Below are 14,491 nucleotides of genomic sequence, written 5' to 3'. Positions count from 1 at the left end.
CCTGGTGGCTTAAAACTCACACCGGGTGTGTGTGCGTGCATGCCCAAGATCCTGAGAGGAGAATGGAGGAGAAGGGATTGCTGCATGACCATCCCCCCTAAGGGGTGATTTCTCGCTTTCTGTCTCTAATGCCTCACTCTGTCTATCTGGCAACCACACGCACTATATAGCAAAAATCTCTCCAAAAACAAAAAGAGACAAGTTCCTGTCCCAATAGGCCCTTAATATTAAAAAAACAAAAACAAAAACAAAACTCCAAGGGCTTATACAGGGGTCTGAAGTGGCCTTAGATGGGAACAAGCAGTCAGCGTAATGGCTATGTTGCTGGACTCCCGCAAAGTCGACTGCAGTTCACGTCCCGGACCCGGTGGACCTCACGCAACGCAGGGCACGTGTGAGTGCGTGCCCAAGATCCCGAGAGGAGAATGGACGAGAAGGGATTGCAGAGTGGCCATCCCACCTGGGGGGTGATTTCTCGCTTTCTGTCTCTATGTCTCTCTCTGTCTGTCTGGCGAGTGCACACGCCCTATAGCAAAAACCTCTCCAAAAAAAAAGAAGTGGCCTTAGATGACCTCTGTCAGTTTGCCACTACAACCTCATATAATCAAGACCAGAGGAAAAATCAAGGGTCAAAAATAAAAACAAAGAGAGAGAGGAGAGGAAGGATCAAAGACATGCCCAATTACTGACTATCTTCCAAAGTTCCTCTCATCTAGTGGCTCAAGGCTTCCAGCATATCAAAGATGACAAATGTTCCATCTATGAACAAAAGGGACATTTGACCAAACAGTGTCCAAATGGAGATAGCCCACCACAGGCATCATGTCCTCATTGCCAGCAAATAGGTCATTGGGCTGCTCTATGCCCACCTGGGTTGAAGGACACAGGGGTCAAGGACAAGCCCCCTTGTGACCCTACAATAAAAACAGGACTGAAGAGGTCCACTCCAGCTGGCCCCCAAACAAAAAGTTGTCCTCATGGGACTAAGAGCCCAGAGACATTTTGGTCATGACAGCTCTATTGAATTCTTTTTGGATCCAGGGGCCACCTACCCTGTCCTTACCTCCTCCTTTAGACCCATTTCTCCTCAGACTAGCCTAGTGGTTAGAGCTGCAAGGAAATTATTCTACTGTCACTTCACAAAACCGCTGCTTGGCCTTAGTTTCCTTTTTATCCCAGATGGTCTTTGCTTTGTATTAAGCCAAGATATTCTTGTAAAAAGTTGACACCGTGCTTATGTTGAAAAAGATGTCACTTTTAGACCTCTTTATTTATATGAACATTCTTATTTAATTATAAGCCAAACTGAAAATAACATTTTGGGGCAGCAAATAGCATGGTGGTTACACCGCTGGCCTCCCACATGGGTGACCACAGTTTGCGTTGTGGTAGCTTGAAAACTGTGCCAGGCGCATATGTGTGCATGCTCAAGATCCCAGGAGAGTGGAGAAGGGATTGTCGCTTGACCTTTTCCCCTGGGGAGTGATTACTCACTTTCCCTCTTACTGTCTCTGTCTCTCTGTCTCTCTCTCTCTCTAGCGAGCACATATGCCCTATGGCAAAACGCTCTATAAAAAAAATTCATAAGGACTTTTACCAAATAGCATACAGCATTCTCAAGTGCAGATACACATATGTATAAGCAAACAAAAGATCTCATCCTAAGAAAGGGTTGGGCAATTGGGAATTATTAGAAAGGAGTGAGCAAAGACGATCTCCCAGAGCACAAACTAAGCTTAGAATCTGTAAAGCAGATTGTGGCCTCCCTTTGACCTCTCTGATAGAGAAAGGCAAAGGAAACAAGGGACCCAAAACTTCAATAATATCAGAAAGAAGTGGTTACTTAATCAATTAAGAAATCAGTTACTTACTGGTGATGAAATGAGTTACTGAAGGCTCAGCCCATTCAGTGGAGCCAGACCCAAAGTCAGTGCTTGTCAGCCCAAAGTCTGAAAGAGACCAGGGGTCTTTGTTGCGGATGGTTGGGGGCCTTGGTTAAGTCCCTCTTGAGCCTGAAATACTCCTTCAATTGCAGAGGCCACTATTTGGAAGTCCTCCATTTGTTTTCAGGACTCTTACCAATCTTTCCTTTTCTCTATTTGACTATCCTTATCACAATTTTTAAAGGTCTTGAAGGCTAGGTCTATGAGTTTAGATTGTAGGGACTGAGGGTTCTTTTCCAATTTTTATAGCTTGTGCCAAATATCAGCGTCTGACTGGGAGATGAAATGCATTCTGAAGACAGAGGCAAAGTGACTCTGAAAGCCTAAAGAGGAAGAGAGCAGAGTCTTCATCTCAGCTCTGGGTAAATTAATTTGACCATATTAAAATTGATGGACGCAGTGTAGCCCTTTTCATCCCTTCAATAAAGCAAGAGAATATACGGTGTCACCATCGGCAGTCTGCAGACCCGTGCTGACGGTCCCAATGAGGATCTTGGTTAGAGACATCTGGGGACTACACGTAGCTATCATAAGCCCGAGGCCACCTCAGATCAAGGTCATCTCTATTTTCTCTTATTTTAGCCCAAATGTAACCAACCTAACTCTTTGGAAAAGTACAAGTAAAAAAAAATGATGCAACTGTCGTGCCAGAATAGGTCCTAAAACAGAGAGGTATTGAGATTTTTTTTCATTAATTTATTTAGGTAGAAAGAGAAATGGCTGAATATAGCCTCAATCTGAGAGAGATCAGACATTGAAAAAGGGCTTGGACTTGAGCTCCTGCAATTTTACAGGGGGAATGTATTAGGCGCCAGAGCTTCGAGGAGGAAAACAGGGGGGGGGGGGGCAACTGGAAGGTTTCAGTCTCAGGAAATGGCTAAGAGCCTCTAAGGAGGAAGAAGGTAGGTGTAGACCTATGGAGGGGGTGTGTGGTCAAAAGGGTCAAAATGAGAAATAGAATTATCCTTAGGGACAGAAGTGGTGTTGCAGAGAAGGATTTGAAAAGTGGTCCAGGATTGGCAGAGGAGGGGCAGGCACAGAGAAAGAAAAAGGCCCGTAGGAAGGAACCTCAAACCCCTTGTCAGCACATTGGAGGAAATTATTAAGATCCAGAAAAATTTAGAAATGGAAAATGCCATTTTAGGGGCACTTTGAATAATTGCCAAATTTATATTGAAGTTAGACTGAGTTACAAACAAAAGACATCCCAGGGGGCAAGATTTCACCTCCAGGACACAGTATGTGGAAGTTTTTCAGGAGACAGGCCAAGAGATAGCCTTTGGAATATCTGATTGGGTGTTATCCCTGGTGGGAGTAGTGACAGGTCAAGAGACCCAAAGGAGAATTTGGCGGACAGAGCATCCCCTAGTCGGAAAATTCTCTCCAACAGTGAGCAATGAACTGCATTTGAAGAGGGGTGTCATCCAGTTTTTCCCTGTGAGGGACTCAGTCCATGGATGACACCTCTGTGTCATGGGGTCTAAAGTCTCATCACATTAGATGAGATCTCAATTTTCTCATTTAGAGCACAGAAAGACAAATTTAGGAACCTCAAAGCTCCTACCTAAATTTCAAATCATGGTCACCTTTTTAAGTTTTTTTCATTTATCTAAATACTTGCAAGTCAAGGCACCATAGCCATCATACATAAATCTATTTGGGATCTGAAGAGGGTTCTCCTTGTTCCTTTTCAAATGTAAATGCCTTATTTCCCATGTTTTACCCCTCTCAAAATAGAAACCAGTCTGTCAAATCTAAGGGTTGTAACCTGGTGGAGCAGTGTGCTCCTTTTTGAGTGTTCTCTACTAAATGTCCCGCTCATATCAAGATCTCTCATCTTACATGTGTCAGGTCTCTTCAAGAACCTAGCACTCTTGAAGTGGAAGCAAGTGCTTGAGTGTTCAGTTCTTATTTATCATTTATTGGATGGGCCTGTTTTTAATTATTGTCCTTAGGATTTTCTATAGGGCTGCTATTTGCCATAATGAGAAGAAAATCCTTCAGAGCTAAGAGGCTCAGTCTCTTTTGCCTGTGAGTAGGATAGTTCCATTTTCCCTTGCAAATGAAAAGCAGCAAACTGAAGCAATTTTAGAAAAGGGGAAGAGACCCTTGAGAATGCATCCTAGGGACCAGCAGGTGTCATGGTGGTTAAGGTGCTGGATTCCCACATGGCCAACCATGATTTGAGTTTCAGACCTGGTGGCTTGCTTTCTTACTTTCTCTCTCTCTCTCTGAATGTGTGTGTGTGTGTGTGTGTGTGTATTTGTGTACTGGACTGCCCCATGAGTGACCACAATTTGAGTCCCGGACCCGGCAGCTTGACGCTCACACTAGTTGCCTGTGCGTGCGAGCCCAAGAACCTGAGAGGAGAGTAAAGGAGAAGGGATGCGGCATGGGGTGATTCTCACTTTCTATGGGAACCAGCAGTTAGCGTAATGGCTATGTCGCTGGACTCCCACGTAGTCGACCACTGTTCACGTCCCGGACCCGGTGGCTTAAAACTCACACTGGGCGCGTGTGCGTGCGTGCCCAAGATCCTGAGAAGAGAATGGAGGAGAAGGGATTGCGGCGTGACCATCCCCTCTGGGGGGTGATTTCTCGCTTTCTGTCTCTATGTCTCTCTCTGTCTGTCTGGCGAGCGCACGCGCCCTATAGCAAAAATCTCTCCAAAAAAAAAAAAAGAGAGAGAGAAAAAAAAATGCACCCTCAAACATTATGTTTACCTAACTCCACTTCCACTCACTTGGAGGGAAGCAAACCACTACCCCTCACCTGGAGGAGAGAGAATTCAGGCTAGTTTTCACTTTGTGAAGGGAGCTAGACTGCTTAGAAATAAACCAGACTATCTACCAAATTTTCAAAGGCCAGAGAAATTAGGGAATCTCCCCTAGGGAGAAGCTGGAGCTAGACTGCTTAGAAATAAACCAGACTATCTACCAAATTTTCAAAGGCCAGAGAAATTAGGGAATTTCCCCTAGGGAGAGCCAGAGGGGACAGGAGGAACCCACTGTGTTGGTACCAGGCACTGGGTTTGAATGAGCTCTCAGAAGATCTCTGGTTCCTCCCTGGCCCCTTCAACACCATTATTGTCCAAAGAAAAAACAAACTCTGTAGAAATAATAATTAATGAGGTTTATTACTAAGCACAATCAAGAGAAAGACAAGTGTGTTTCTCAGAAAGCTGAGGTATAGCAGTTTCTTTTATTTAGTTCTTGACACCAAGTTTGGACCCCTTAAGAGGGATGAACCCTCAGCTTCTCCTCTTGTTAAGGAAAAAAATCATATCCTAAACTGAAAATTACTAAAAGTAAAGTGTATTTTTCTAAGGTGCTTGGAATACAAGGTCTATTTTCAAAGCAAGGAGAGAGAGAGACAGAGAGATAGAAAGGGAGAAATCACTCCGCAGGGGGGATGGCCATGCCGCAATCCCTTCTCCTCTCAGGATCTTGGGCACGCACGCACACGCGCCCAGCATGAGCTTAAGCCACCAGGTCCGGGATGCGAACCTCGGTCGACTACATGGAAGTCCAGCGACTTACCCATTAAACTAACTGCTGGTCCCAATGACAAGTAATCTTTACATAGGAATAAGCAGGAGAAAACAGGAAATAGCCAACTGCTTTGCAGAACAGTCACTGGGGCAGCTAGCCTGCATTCCTCAGATACTACATTAGAAAAAGAGCGCACTTGTGATTTTCCCCAGCATTATCTCATAAGGGCAGTTTTTGAGAAATTGATCGTCCCAATTTTTGAGAAATAAGTAGGCATGGATCAATAAACTTTTTTTTTGTAGAGGTTTTTGCTATAGGGCACATGTGCTTGCCAGAAAGACAGAGACAGAGAGACGGAAAGTGAGAAATCACCCCCCAGGGGGGAAGGCCACGCCACAATCCCTATTCCTCCATTCTCCTCTTGGGATCTTGGGCACACACGCACACGCACCTACCATGAGTTTAAGCCACCAGCTCTGTGACTCGAACCATGGTCCACTACATGGGAGTCCAGAGACATAGCCATTATGCCAACTGCTGGTCCCTGGATCAATAAACTTCTAAAATGAGAGTTCAGTGACAATATAGAGCCAGTAAGGTAGATTTACTTGTGATGCTGACTCAACAAACAATATTGGATGCAACACTGTCCACTTTTAGGAGATATTGAATGAGACAGTGCTCTGATTTCACCAAGGACTAAATATAATTCATGGAATTTACATAAGAATACTTGTAATCCTGCTGCAAGTTCTTAGGAAAACAGCAAGGGATTTTTCTCACTGGTAAAAAGAAAGTAACTTTTAAAAAGGAATGTTAGCCTTTGGTTCAAGAATTAATATATTTTTAAATAGTTTTTAATTTTATTTATTATCATTATTATTATTATGTAATTCACCAGGGAAAGACAGAGAGGAAAAGTGAGAAGCAAGCTGCCAGGTCTGGGATTCAAACCACAGTGAGCCATTTGGGAGTCCAGCACCTTAAACCCCACACCACATACCGGCCCTCAAGAATTAATAATAACAAACTACAGTTTAGTAATCAATGTGTCCACATCTTGTATTCTATTCATGAGACCAAGGGATGTAATCAAAAAAGAAACACACAAAGGCAATTTGGATTATGACATGGTTAACCTATTTAGCAAAATAGGAAGTCTATTGAGAGATGTCCATCCAAATATAGTGAAAGTTAAAAGTTTCTATCCTTAAAGAATCAGTATTCACTTTTCTACAGAGATTACTATAGTTGAAACAGATCAATTTCCCATTAAAGGTATAAAAGTCGGATGTTATAACAGGTGACACTTGTAGAGACTGTTCTTCAGCACTCGTTAGCTGTATGACACTGAGAAAGTTACTTCACCTGCATGTAGTTTTAGAAAATTAATCTATTAGTTGAAAAATTCTTGAGAGCCAGAAGGTGGCATGTGATTAAAGTGCTGCATTATCATATGGTCAACCACAGTTCGAGTCCCATACCTTTCTCACTTTCTCTATTTCTGGTGAGCATGCTATAGCAAATTAACAATAATAATGACAAATGATATTAAATAAATAATTATTTTAAATATTTTTTAAAATATTTTATTTAACATTATGCATTTATTTTAACTTCTCCAGAGAAAGAGATAAAGAGCAAGAGAGAAGTCAGAAAGCAAGTTGCCAGGTCCAGGATTCAAACTACGGGTGGCCAGGTGGAAATAATTATTAAAAATAAAATAAAATCTTTTCAAACAAGGCCTATCAAATTATATGTTATTAATAAAAGTTTGCTCTGTTATTATAATGGTAGTAATAATAGCAAGTATAATTAACTATCCTCATAAAGTTGGACGTTCACTATCCACTGGTATAATTTTTATTCTTGTCAGGAGATCTTTTCAGTTATAGGATATGTATACAAATGCAATTCCAGTGAACACCATTACGGCAATAACTTTATCTCAACTCGTTGGTAAGAACACTAAAGGTAGAGACAATATTTTCTCGAACACTTACAGAGCCTGAAAGCCCATGTTTCAGAATTCTGAAAAATATGCTCCATAGTGATTCAATAGAGTTTTCTTGAGTCACCAGGTAGCGTGGTGGTTAAGGTGGCTGGATACTACATAGCCCACTGAAGAATTTATCCTGTAGTTTTAAAAACACGATGAGCACATGTGCATGTGTACCTACAATCAAAAGAAGAGAATGGAAGAGCAGGGGCCGCAATGTAGCTATGCCCCTAGAGAGCACATCCTCACTTCCCCCTCTCTTTTACTGCCCGACCACACACAAAAAGGACCTTTTTAAATAAATGTTTTATTTCAAAAATCAATCTTAAGTGACACTACTCACTTTCTTCAATATTAAACTCAGTTTTTACAACCATGTTTCTAAGCTGGGGACAAAAATGAGATTATGAAATGGTGCTTTATCGCCTACCTTTTTGGAAGTTAGAGGGTGGTCAAAGAAATAAGGATCAAATACTGAAAGAATCACCTCACCCTTGGCACCTACCACATAGTTCTGGGACCAGAATGGAGACAGAGTGGCATAAAAGTCTCATGAAGAAAGAGTTACAGAAAAAAAAAAAAAAAAAAAAAATCATTCGATAAGATTTTCCTCATTTTCTTTTCTGCACAAATGTATCATTTGGTATGCTTTTCAATACACAGGACATAATGATGTCATCCTAGCCAACAATCCACCCTGGAGTACATGGAAATATACTTAATCCTTACCCCAGAATCATTTCTATGTCTCTTGTGTCCCAACAATTTCTAGGTAACGTAAACCTAGGTAACCAACCTCTGTGTAGTCAGCCTCCTCTCATCACATCTCCAGAAATCTCTGCCAGTCACCTGGGTCAAGAAAATACACAAATGGCAAATGAAACAGAAGCAAAAGCAGAATATATAGAAAAAGCAAAGACACTGGGGGTAAGTCTATTTACTTTCAGAATTTTAATTTTACATTTGCAAAGTTTTCGTGTACTTTCAAGAAACACAAAGTATACATTACGTTCAATAACCTGAACATCACTCTGGAACCTGTTACCTTTTTAGTAGAAATAGTTAGTCTACAGAGAAACTTTACCCTGAAATCACATCTTAGATTCAAGCAAGAATCTAGCAGATGACACAGGACTCTCTATAGCAGAAGTCAAGAGTTTAGACATGATGGGAGCCCCAGTACTTCTAGCTTGATCTCACTTCTGCAAAGCACTTTTTAGACAACCCCAGTCCTGCCTCTGGATTGGTTAAAGCCTGGTATTTGCATACAAGTGAACATGCATTAAAGTTAGCATCAATAGCTGCCTTAAAGGGAAGAAACTACAACTGGGAATCTAGGGAAGGCTGTATGTGAACAATTAGAAGACATTCCTTTTGCTGTGCCTCTGTCACCAGTACTCTTAGAGATGCTATGACTTAACTGCCACCTCACTTCTACAAGGAGTGGTTTGAACTGAACACTCACAATTTTGTTTCTATGGGCATTGCAAAACATGCTCTGCCCATGATTGAAGATCCCACGTGGCCGGCAGAATTGTTGGTCCCTTCGCTGTGCTAGCTCATTCTTACCACTGACACAATTCTATGACATTGTATTAGGTCCCTCCCTGTGTGCACCTCCAACTTCTCTGCTACAGCTGTCAGTAAATTATACTGAATGCCCACTACGTGCCTAAAACTCTTCTAGCCCTCTTACTGCCTACATCGAGTTTTAGCAAAGTAAAACTGAAAGTCAGTTTCCCACCATTACTCAGTCTGAGATTTAGAGGTAACCCCTCCAATGCTCTCCCTGCCAGACAGTGGAAATTTCCTGCTCCATTGGGCAAATGGGAAAAACTAGCACCTCAAACAGCCAACCCCACATAGATGTTTAGATATCATAGAACACAATGCAGGTGCAATCTCTGCTCTGACGGAGCCTACATCTCAGTGGTAGACATAAGATCAGATGCAGGATAAAGAAGTCTATAATGCGTTAGAGATGACAATGATCTAGAGAGAATGAAGAAATGTAGAAGAGATAAGCCTGTATTGATAGGAAATTTCATTTGCTAAGAGTGGGCATTCCTTAGCATTTGTTTGAGCAAAGACATGAAGTTAAGAACAAGTCATGTAGAATTCAAGCAAGAGGAAATGATCAGTGGAAAACTCTTTAGACTGAAACATGTGTGATGTATTTGAAGAAACCAGTACAACAGAATGAATGAGGGAAGAAACAGGTGGCAGCAGGGCAGAGGGCTTATCAGACCTAGTGAGACCTGCAGAATTGAAGTTTTTGACTTTGACTGGGTGGAATAAGGAATCATTAGAGCACTTTGCCTGATACCAAAGAGACTTACAATAAAGGATAAGTGGCATTTGATTTTTAAAAGTTCCAGTTAGCGGGAACCAGCAGTTAGCGTAATGGCTATGTCGCTGGACTCCCACGTAGTCGACCGCGGTTCGCGTCCCGGACCCAGTGGCTTAAAACTCACGCCGGGCGCGTGTGCGTGCGTGCCCAAGATCCTGAGAGGAGAATGGAGGAGAAGGGATTGCGGCGTGACCATCCCCCCTGGGGGGTGATTTCTCGCTTTCTGTCTCTATGTCTCTGTCTGTCTGTCTGGCGAGCGCACGCGCCCTATAGCGAAAACCTCTCCAAAAAAAAAAAGTTCCAGTTAGCAGAAACCTCTTCCGCTCCCTGAAGATTGCCCATCTATGTCATTAACAACTCTCAATCCTTGCAACAGTGCTGGTGGGATGGCATGGAACATCTTTACCATTTGCATTAGAACTTAAAGAGAGTCTGTGGCCAAATATGATAACAAATTATTTTTCCAAATTGTTAAGGCTGTCTTGTAGGAAATTTTGATCAGTAAATGGTGCAGCCAGGGCTATCCAAGGAGAAAAGATGGCCATGTGAACCCAGGATCAAAGTGCTTCTCATCAAAATAACAGCAAGGATGAGAATGGAAATGCATGGCTAGATGACTGCACTGTTGCTCCAGAAAAAAGCTTGTAGCTACAAAGTCGAGAGTCTAATTCAGGAGTTCTTCATCTAGGCTATATGACTGGCTAAAAGAGGTCCATCATACCTCTGAAGCCATATGAAAATTGTAGTGTGTGTGTGTATGTGTGTGTGTGTGTGTGTACACATGCCTGCATGTATGTGTGCATGTGCCTGGGAATAATTATTCAGAGAAGATGTTGCCTGGCTTTTATTAGAGTCTCAAAGAATTTCATAATTCAAAAAAAAAGTCAGCATTACTGATGATGCTGATTTTTTCTCATTTTGAATTTAGTTTCATTGTGCTTAGTAGCTATTTCCAAAAGAAATAAACATATCCATCTTTGAATCTGAAGTCTTCTCAGATTGGTAAGGTATATAGTTTGTTAGAAGTTCATTGTTAATCTATAGCTGACTTTTGGAATAATCTAGACACAGCTAATTCTTAGAAATCTCTGCTAAGGATAAAGAATGCTGCATTAAGATATACTGTACAAAGAAATAAAAGATATATCTCATATTTTTGGAAATATATCTCTTGGCTGACAAAAAAAATTTCAAAAATATAGCCTCACGTAAATAGTACAAAATCAAGTAATAAGGTTTGTTTATCATAAAATGCAGTGGGAAGGAAAGAAAAAAAAGATAGGCTAATTTGACTGGTGTAATTAAAACTTCATAGAGCTGAGCTGAGCCCGCAGTGAGGCAGCACTGACTAGTTAAGATGCAGGCAATTTAACTGGTGTCAATTTGCTGCTGTCAATTCTCAGATCTTCCCCTTACCAATCATGTGACCTAAACACCTAGTTTCTCTGTATCTGTTCTCCATCTGGTTGTTGAGAGGAGTACATGAAAAAAATGATTGTAAAGTGTTTAGAATATTAGCAGGTATATAACTAGTGCCCAACAAATGATTCTATCTTCACTGATCCCTTTACCATAACTGGGCTATACAAACAGAAACTTGTTCCGTGTGAAAATGACAGGTGGGAAGTCATGGTGAAAGCATTTGTTTTCTAAGAGTCTCTTAGAGGCTTTCAAGAGATGCGGGTACATGGTCAAGTAGTTGCATATTCTGAACAGTCCTTGGGCTTCCCAGACAAACCTACTCAAATGCCTCAACAAGGCCAAGGCCCTTGCTCCCCTGTTATTCTAGTGTATGTCAGTCACCACGGCCTGCCTGCTGCTTTACAGCCAGGCCTCAGTGGAACCCAAAGGTCTTGGCCAAGTTGATGATAAATGAGCAGGAGCAGCAATGATGGTAACGCTTCACAGCCCTGACAATGAAGAAGTGATTTTAAAATGCCTATTTTCTTTTTCAGGCGGTCCAGATCATGATTGGATTTATATACATTGGTTTTGGAACTATTTTGGGTTTAATGAACCATGTTTCCGAAGATATTGGGAATTTTGCCTCCAGGACTTTTATTGCTGGATATCCATTTTGGAGTGGCATCTCTGTGAGTAGACAATTAGAATATATCTCCTTATCAGTTTTTAAAATATAATGATCTCCAGCCTATTCCCCACTAATTTCTTAATAAGCCCTGCATCTGAGATCTGAAGAATTTAGAGGGGAAAAAAAGGACGGAACTTTAGCTCCCTATTTTAACTTGTACCTTAAACCCACATGAGAAATTTTCTTCTGGTCAAGTCATTAGCAAGTTCTTTTAGGTTCCACTACATTTCATGTGGGAATGTATATGTTGAATGGAAAGTAGAAAAGCAGATGATTAGAAACATCATTAAAAACATACAACTGGGGACCAGCAGGCGGCGTGTAGATTAAGAGAACTGAATCGCACACGGCCTACTCTATGGTTTAAATCCCATTTAGGGCAGCCTGAAAATCACATCCTACATATGCACCTGCATGCCCTAAATCCTTAAAGAAGAATAGAGGAGAAGGAATTGCTGCTTGGCCTCCACTGAAAGTGTTTATGTACATATATACATGTATACATACATATATACACACACTTACATACACATACGTACATATATATGTATGTATATATGTATACACACACTTTTAATTTTTTAAATATGTTTGACATAGGGTGTGTGTGCTCCTCAGAGAGACAAAGAGAGACACAGAGAGAGAGAGAGAGTGAGAGATCATCCTCCATATATAAACACAACTGACAATGAGAAGAGGTTCCGCAGTCAGCTTAGAAATCAGCACACGGAAAGGGTACAGGTGATAAGCAGAAAATGAACTTCAGATGCAAGAAACTAAAGGGGGGAAAAGGAAGTTTATGAAATATCTTGGAGAAAATTGAGAAACAGGAGATAAAATTTTTAGAGGGAAACTAAATAAATACAGATATGCCAGTCTCTCATATTAAATGTTTCTAGGCCAAAACGTTCATTATTTCACAAATAAACTTGTCTATTTCTACAGTTCATTATTTCTGGCTCTCTTTCTATACCAGCGTCCCCAACTAACTCGTTTCCTCTGGTAAGTTACAATGTTTCTGTTTTTTATAGCTTTCTAAAGATTAGTATATATTGTTGGTGAGGAAAATTGAGAAGATGGATTAAAAATATGCAAATGAGAGTTTGTCTCCCAAACTGCTTGTTCCCTCCATGGTACATGGGCTGGGACAGGAATGGGCCACATCATTTGTCACTCAGAAATCACAGAGCTCTGCATCCTGACTGTTGAACTGCCAGGGTGGGAGGCAGTGAAGGTAGGGGTTGTTTTAACTTTAACCTACTGGTTTCAGGTTTAGGTGGGTCTCATTTCATTAGCAAAAGTTCAAAGAAGCATCTGGGAGCCAAAACACCTATTTGCCACTTGAATAACAAAGTTTTGATTCACAATTATTTAAACTGCCATTAAAAGTACCTAGAACAGGAGTTAAGAATATTTTTCAATTTTCTTAGTCACAGCCTTTACCTGTTGCAATTTCCCAGTCTAGTTTTGAGTCAGGAAAAAGAGAATACTTGCCAAGAACTAGAGCCAACCAGACAAGATGTAGTACAAGATTACAAGTAATCCAATACAAGAGGGAAGAACGCAGAAAGGGTTACATAAAGTCTTTTTGCTCACGCTTTCTTCCAGGCAAAAGAAAAACAAAATAATTAAATTAAATTAAAATCAGCCTAAGCCTGAATAATCACTCCTATTTTAACATAAATAAACAAATATAAATAAATAAATAAATAAAGTGTACTTTCTCTGCATCCTTTAATGGGTCCTTCCCGCTAACTGAAATTGTCTGAGCATAGGCTCTGTCTTTGGGAGAAGACAACCACTGAAACTTACATAATGTAATTTTTCTGAACTTTACCTTTCCTAAGAGTCTTTTAGAGTCTTCAGGTAACTCAGACATGCTGAAGCAACAGCACAGTCTATACAACTCTAAGTATGCCACCCCCAGCAAGTCAGTTCAAAAGGTGGTTTTGCAATTATTTTGCTGCATGTCAAAATCTTACTAAAGAAACTAGAAAGTTTTGTACTCTGAAAAAGAGCTTAAAGGTAAGTTCTTTACCTAGTTCCTAGAGAAACATCAGGATTTTCATTAATTCCTAAATTTATCAGCAAAGTTTTGTTGTATGTACTTTCCCCTCTATACAGTCAGATCATTTAGTCTGACCTCATATAATGGCAATAGAGTTAATTAGAATAACATATTTCAATCATTTAACACAGTGCCTGTCACAAAAAAATAAATAAAAATAAATAAAAATAAACCCAACAACAAAATAAACATTAAAAATGTATTGGCTGTTTTCTTCTTTTCAAAAAGGAGGCATGGTTATTATCCATAAGGATTTTAGATAAACATAATAAATAAGTTTCTGCCTTATATTATTTACATTTCCTTTAACTGTTTTGAAGTATCCTTGCTCTATACTATACATAGAATAATTTTTAGGGTACCCACCCAGAAGGGCAGGAAAAGAATCATTTCAACTTCAAACAAAAAATTGTTTCCAGATCCAGCCAAGGTAGTGCACAATGGTTGATGCTACTACTTGGCAGGTTGAGGCTACACAGGAAACCCTGATTTGATTCCTGGCTCAACTTTTTTTTTTTTCTTTTTTTTTTTTTTTGAGAGGGTTTTTG

At 40.5% G+C, this 14,491-nt stretch overlaps 1 protein-coding gene across 2 annotated transcripts in view; it reads left to right on the top strand.

Moving 5' to 3' along the window:
• The window catches only part of LOC102482782 (membrane-spanning 4-domains subfamily A member 12-like), a 28,830-nt gene that overhangs the window by 8,225 nt on the left and 6,114 nt on the right, over positions 1–14,491 (top strand). Inside the window, exons 2-4 of one of the 2 annotated variants that reach the window (XM_027766411.1) lie at positions 8,206–8,360; positions 11,739–11,876; positions 12,821–12,877. In XM_027766411.1, coding sequence (XP_027622212.1) covers positions 8,304–8,360; positions 11,739–11,876; positions 12,821–12,877 — 252 coding nt within the window. In that variant the 5' untranslated portion in view covers positions 8,206–8,303. The remainder of the gene's footprint in view (positions 1–8,205; positions 8,361–11,738; positions 11,877–12,820; positions 12,878–14,491) is intronic. The other variant, XM_027766412.1, reaches the window with a different exon arrangement.

Source organism: Tupaia chinensis, unplaced genomic scaffold (assembly GCF_000334495.1).
Source record: "Tupaia chinensis unplaced genomic scaffold, TupChi_1.0 Scaffold143204_1, whole genome shotgun sequence".
NCBI lineage: Eukaryota > Metazoa > Chordata > Mammalia > Scandentia > Tupaiidae > Tupaia > Tupaia belangeri.
Note: the sequence above shows the minus strand (reverse complement) of the source record. Positions and strands in the feature narration are given on the sequence as shown.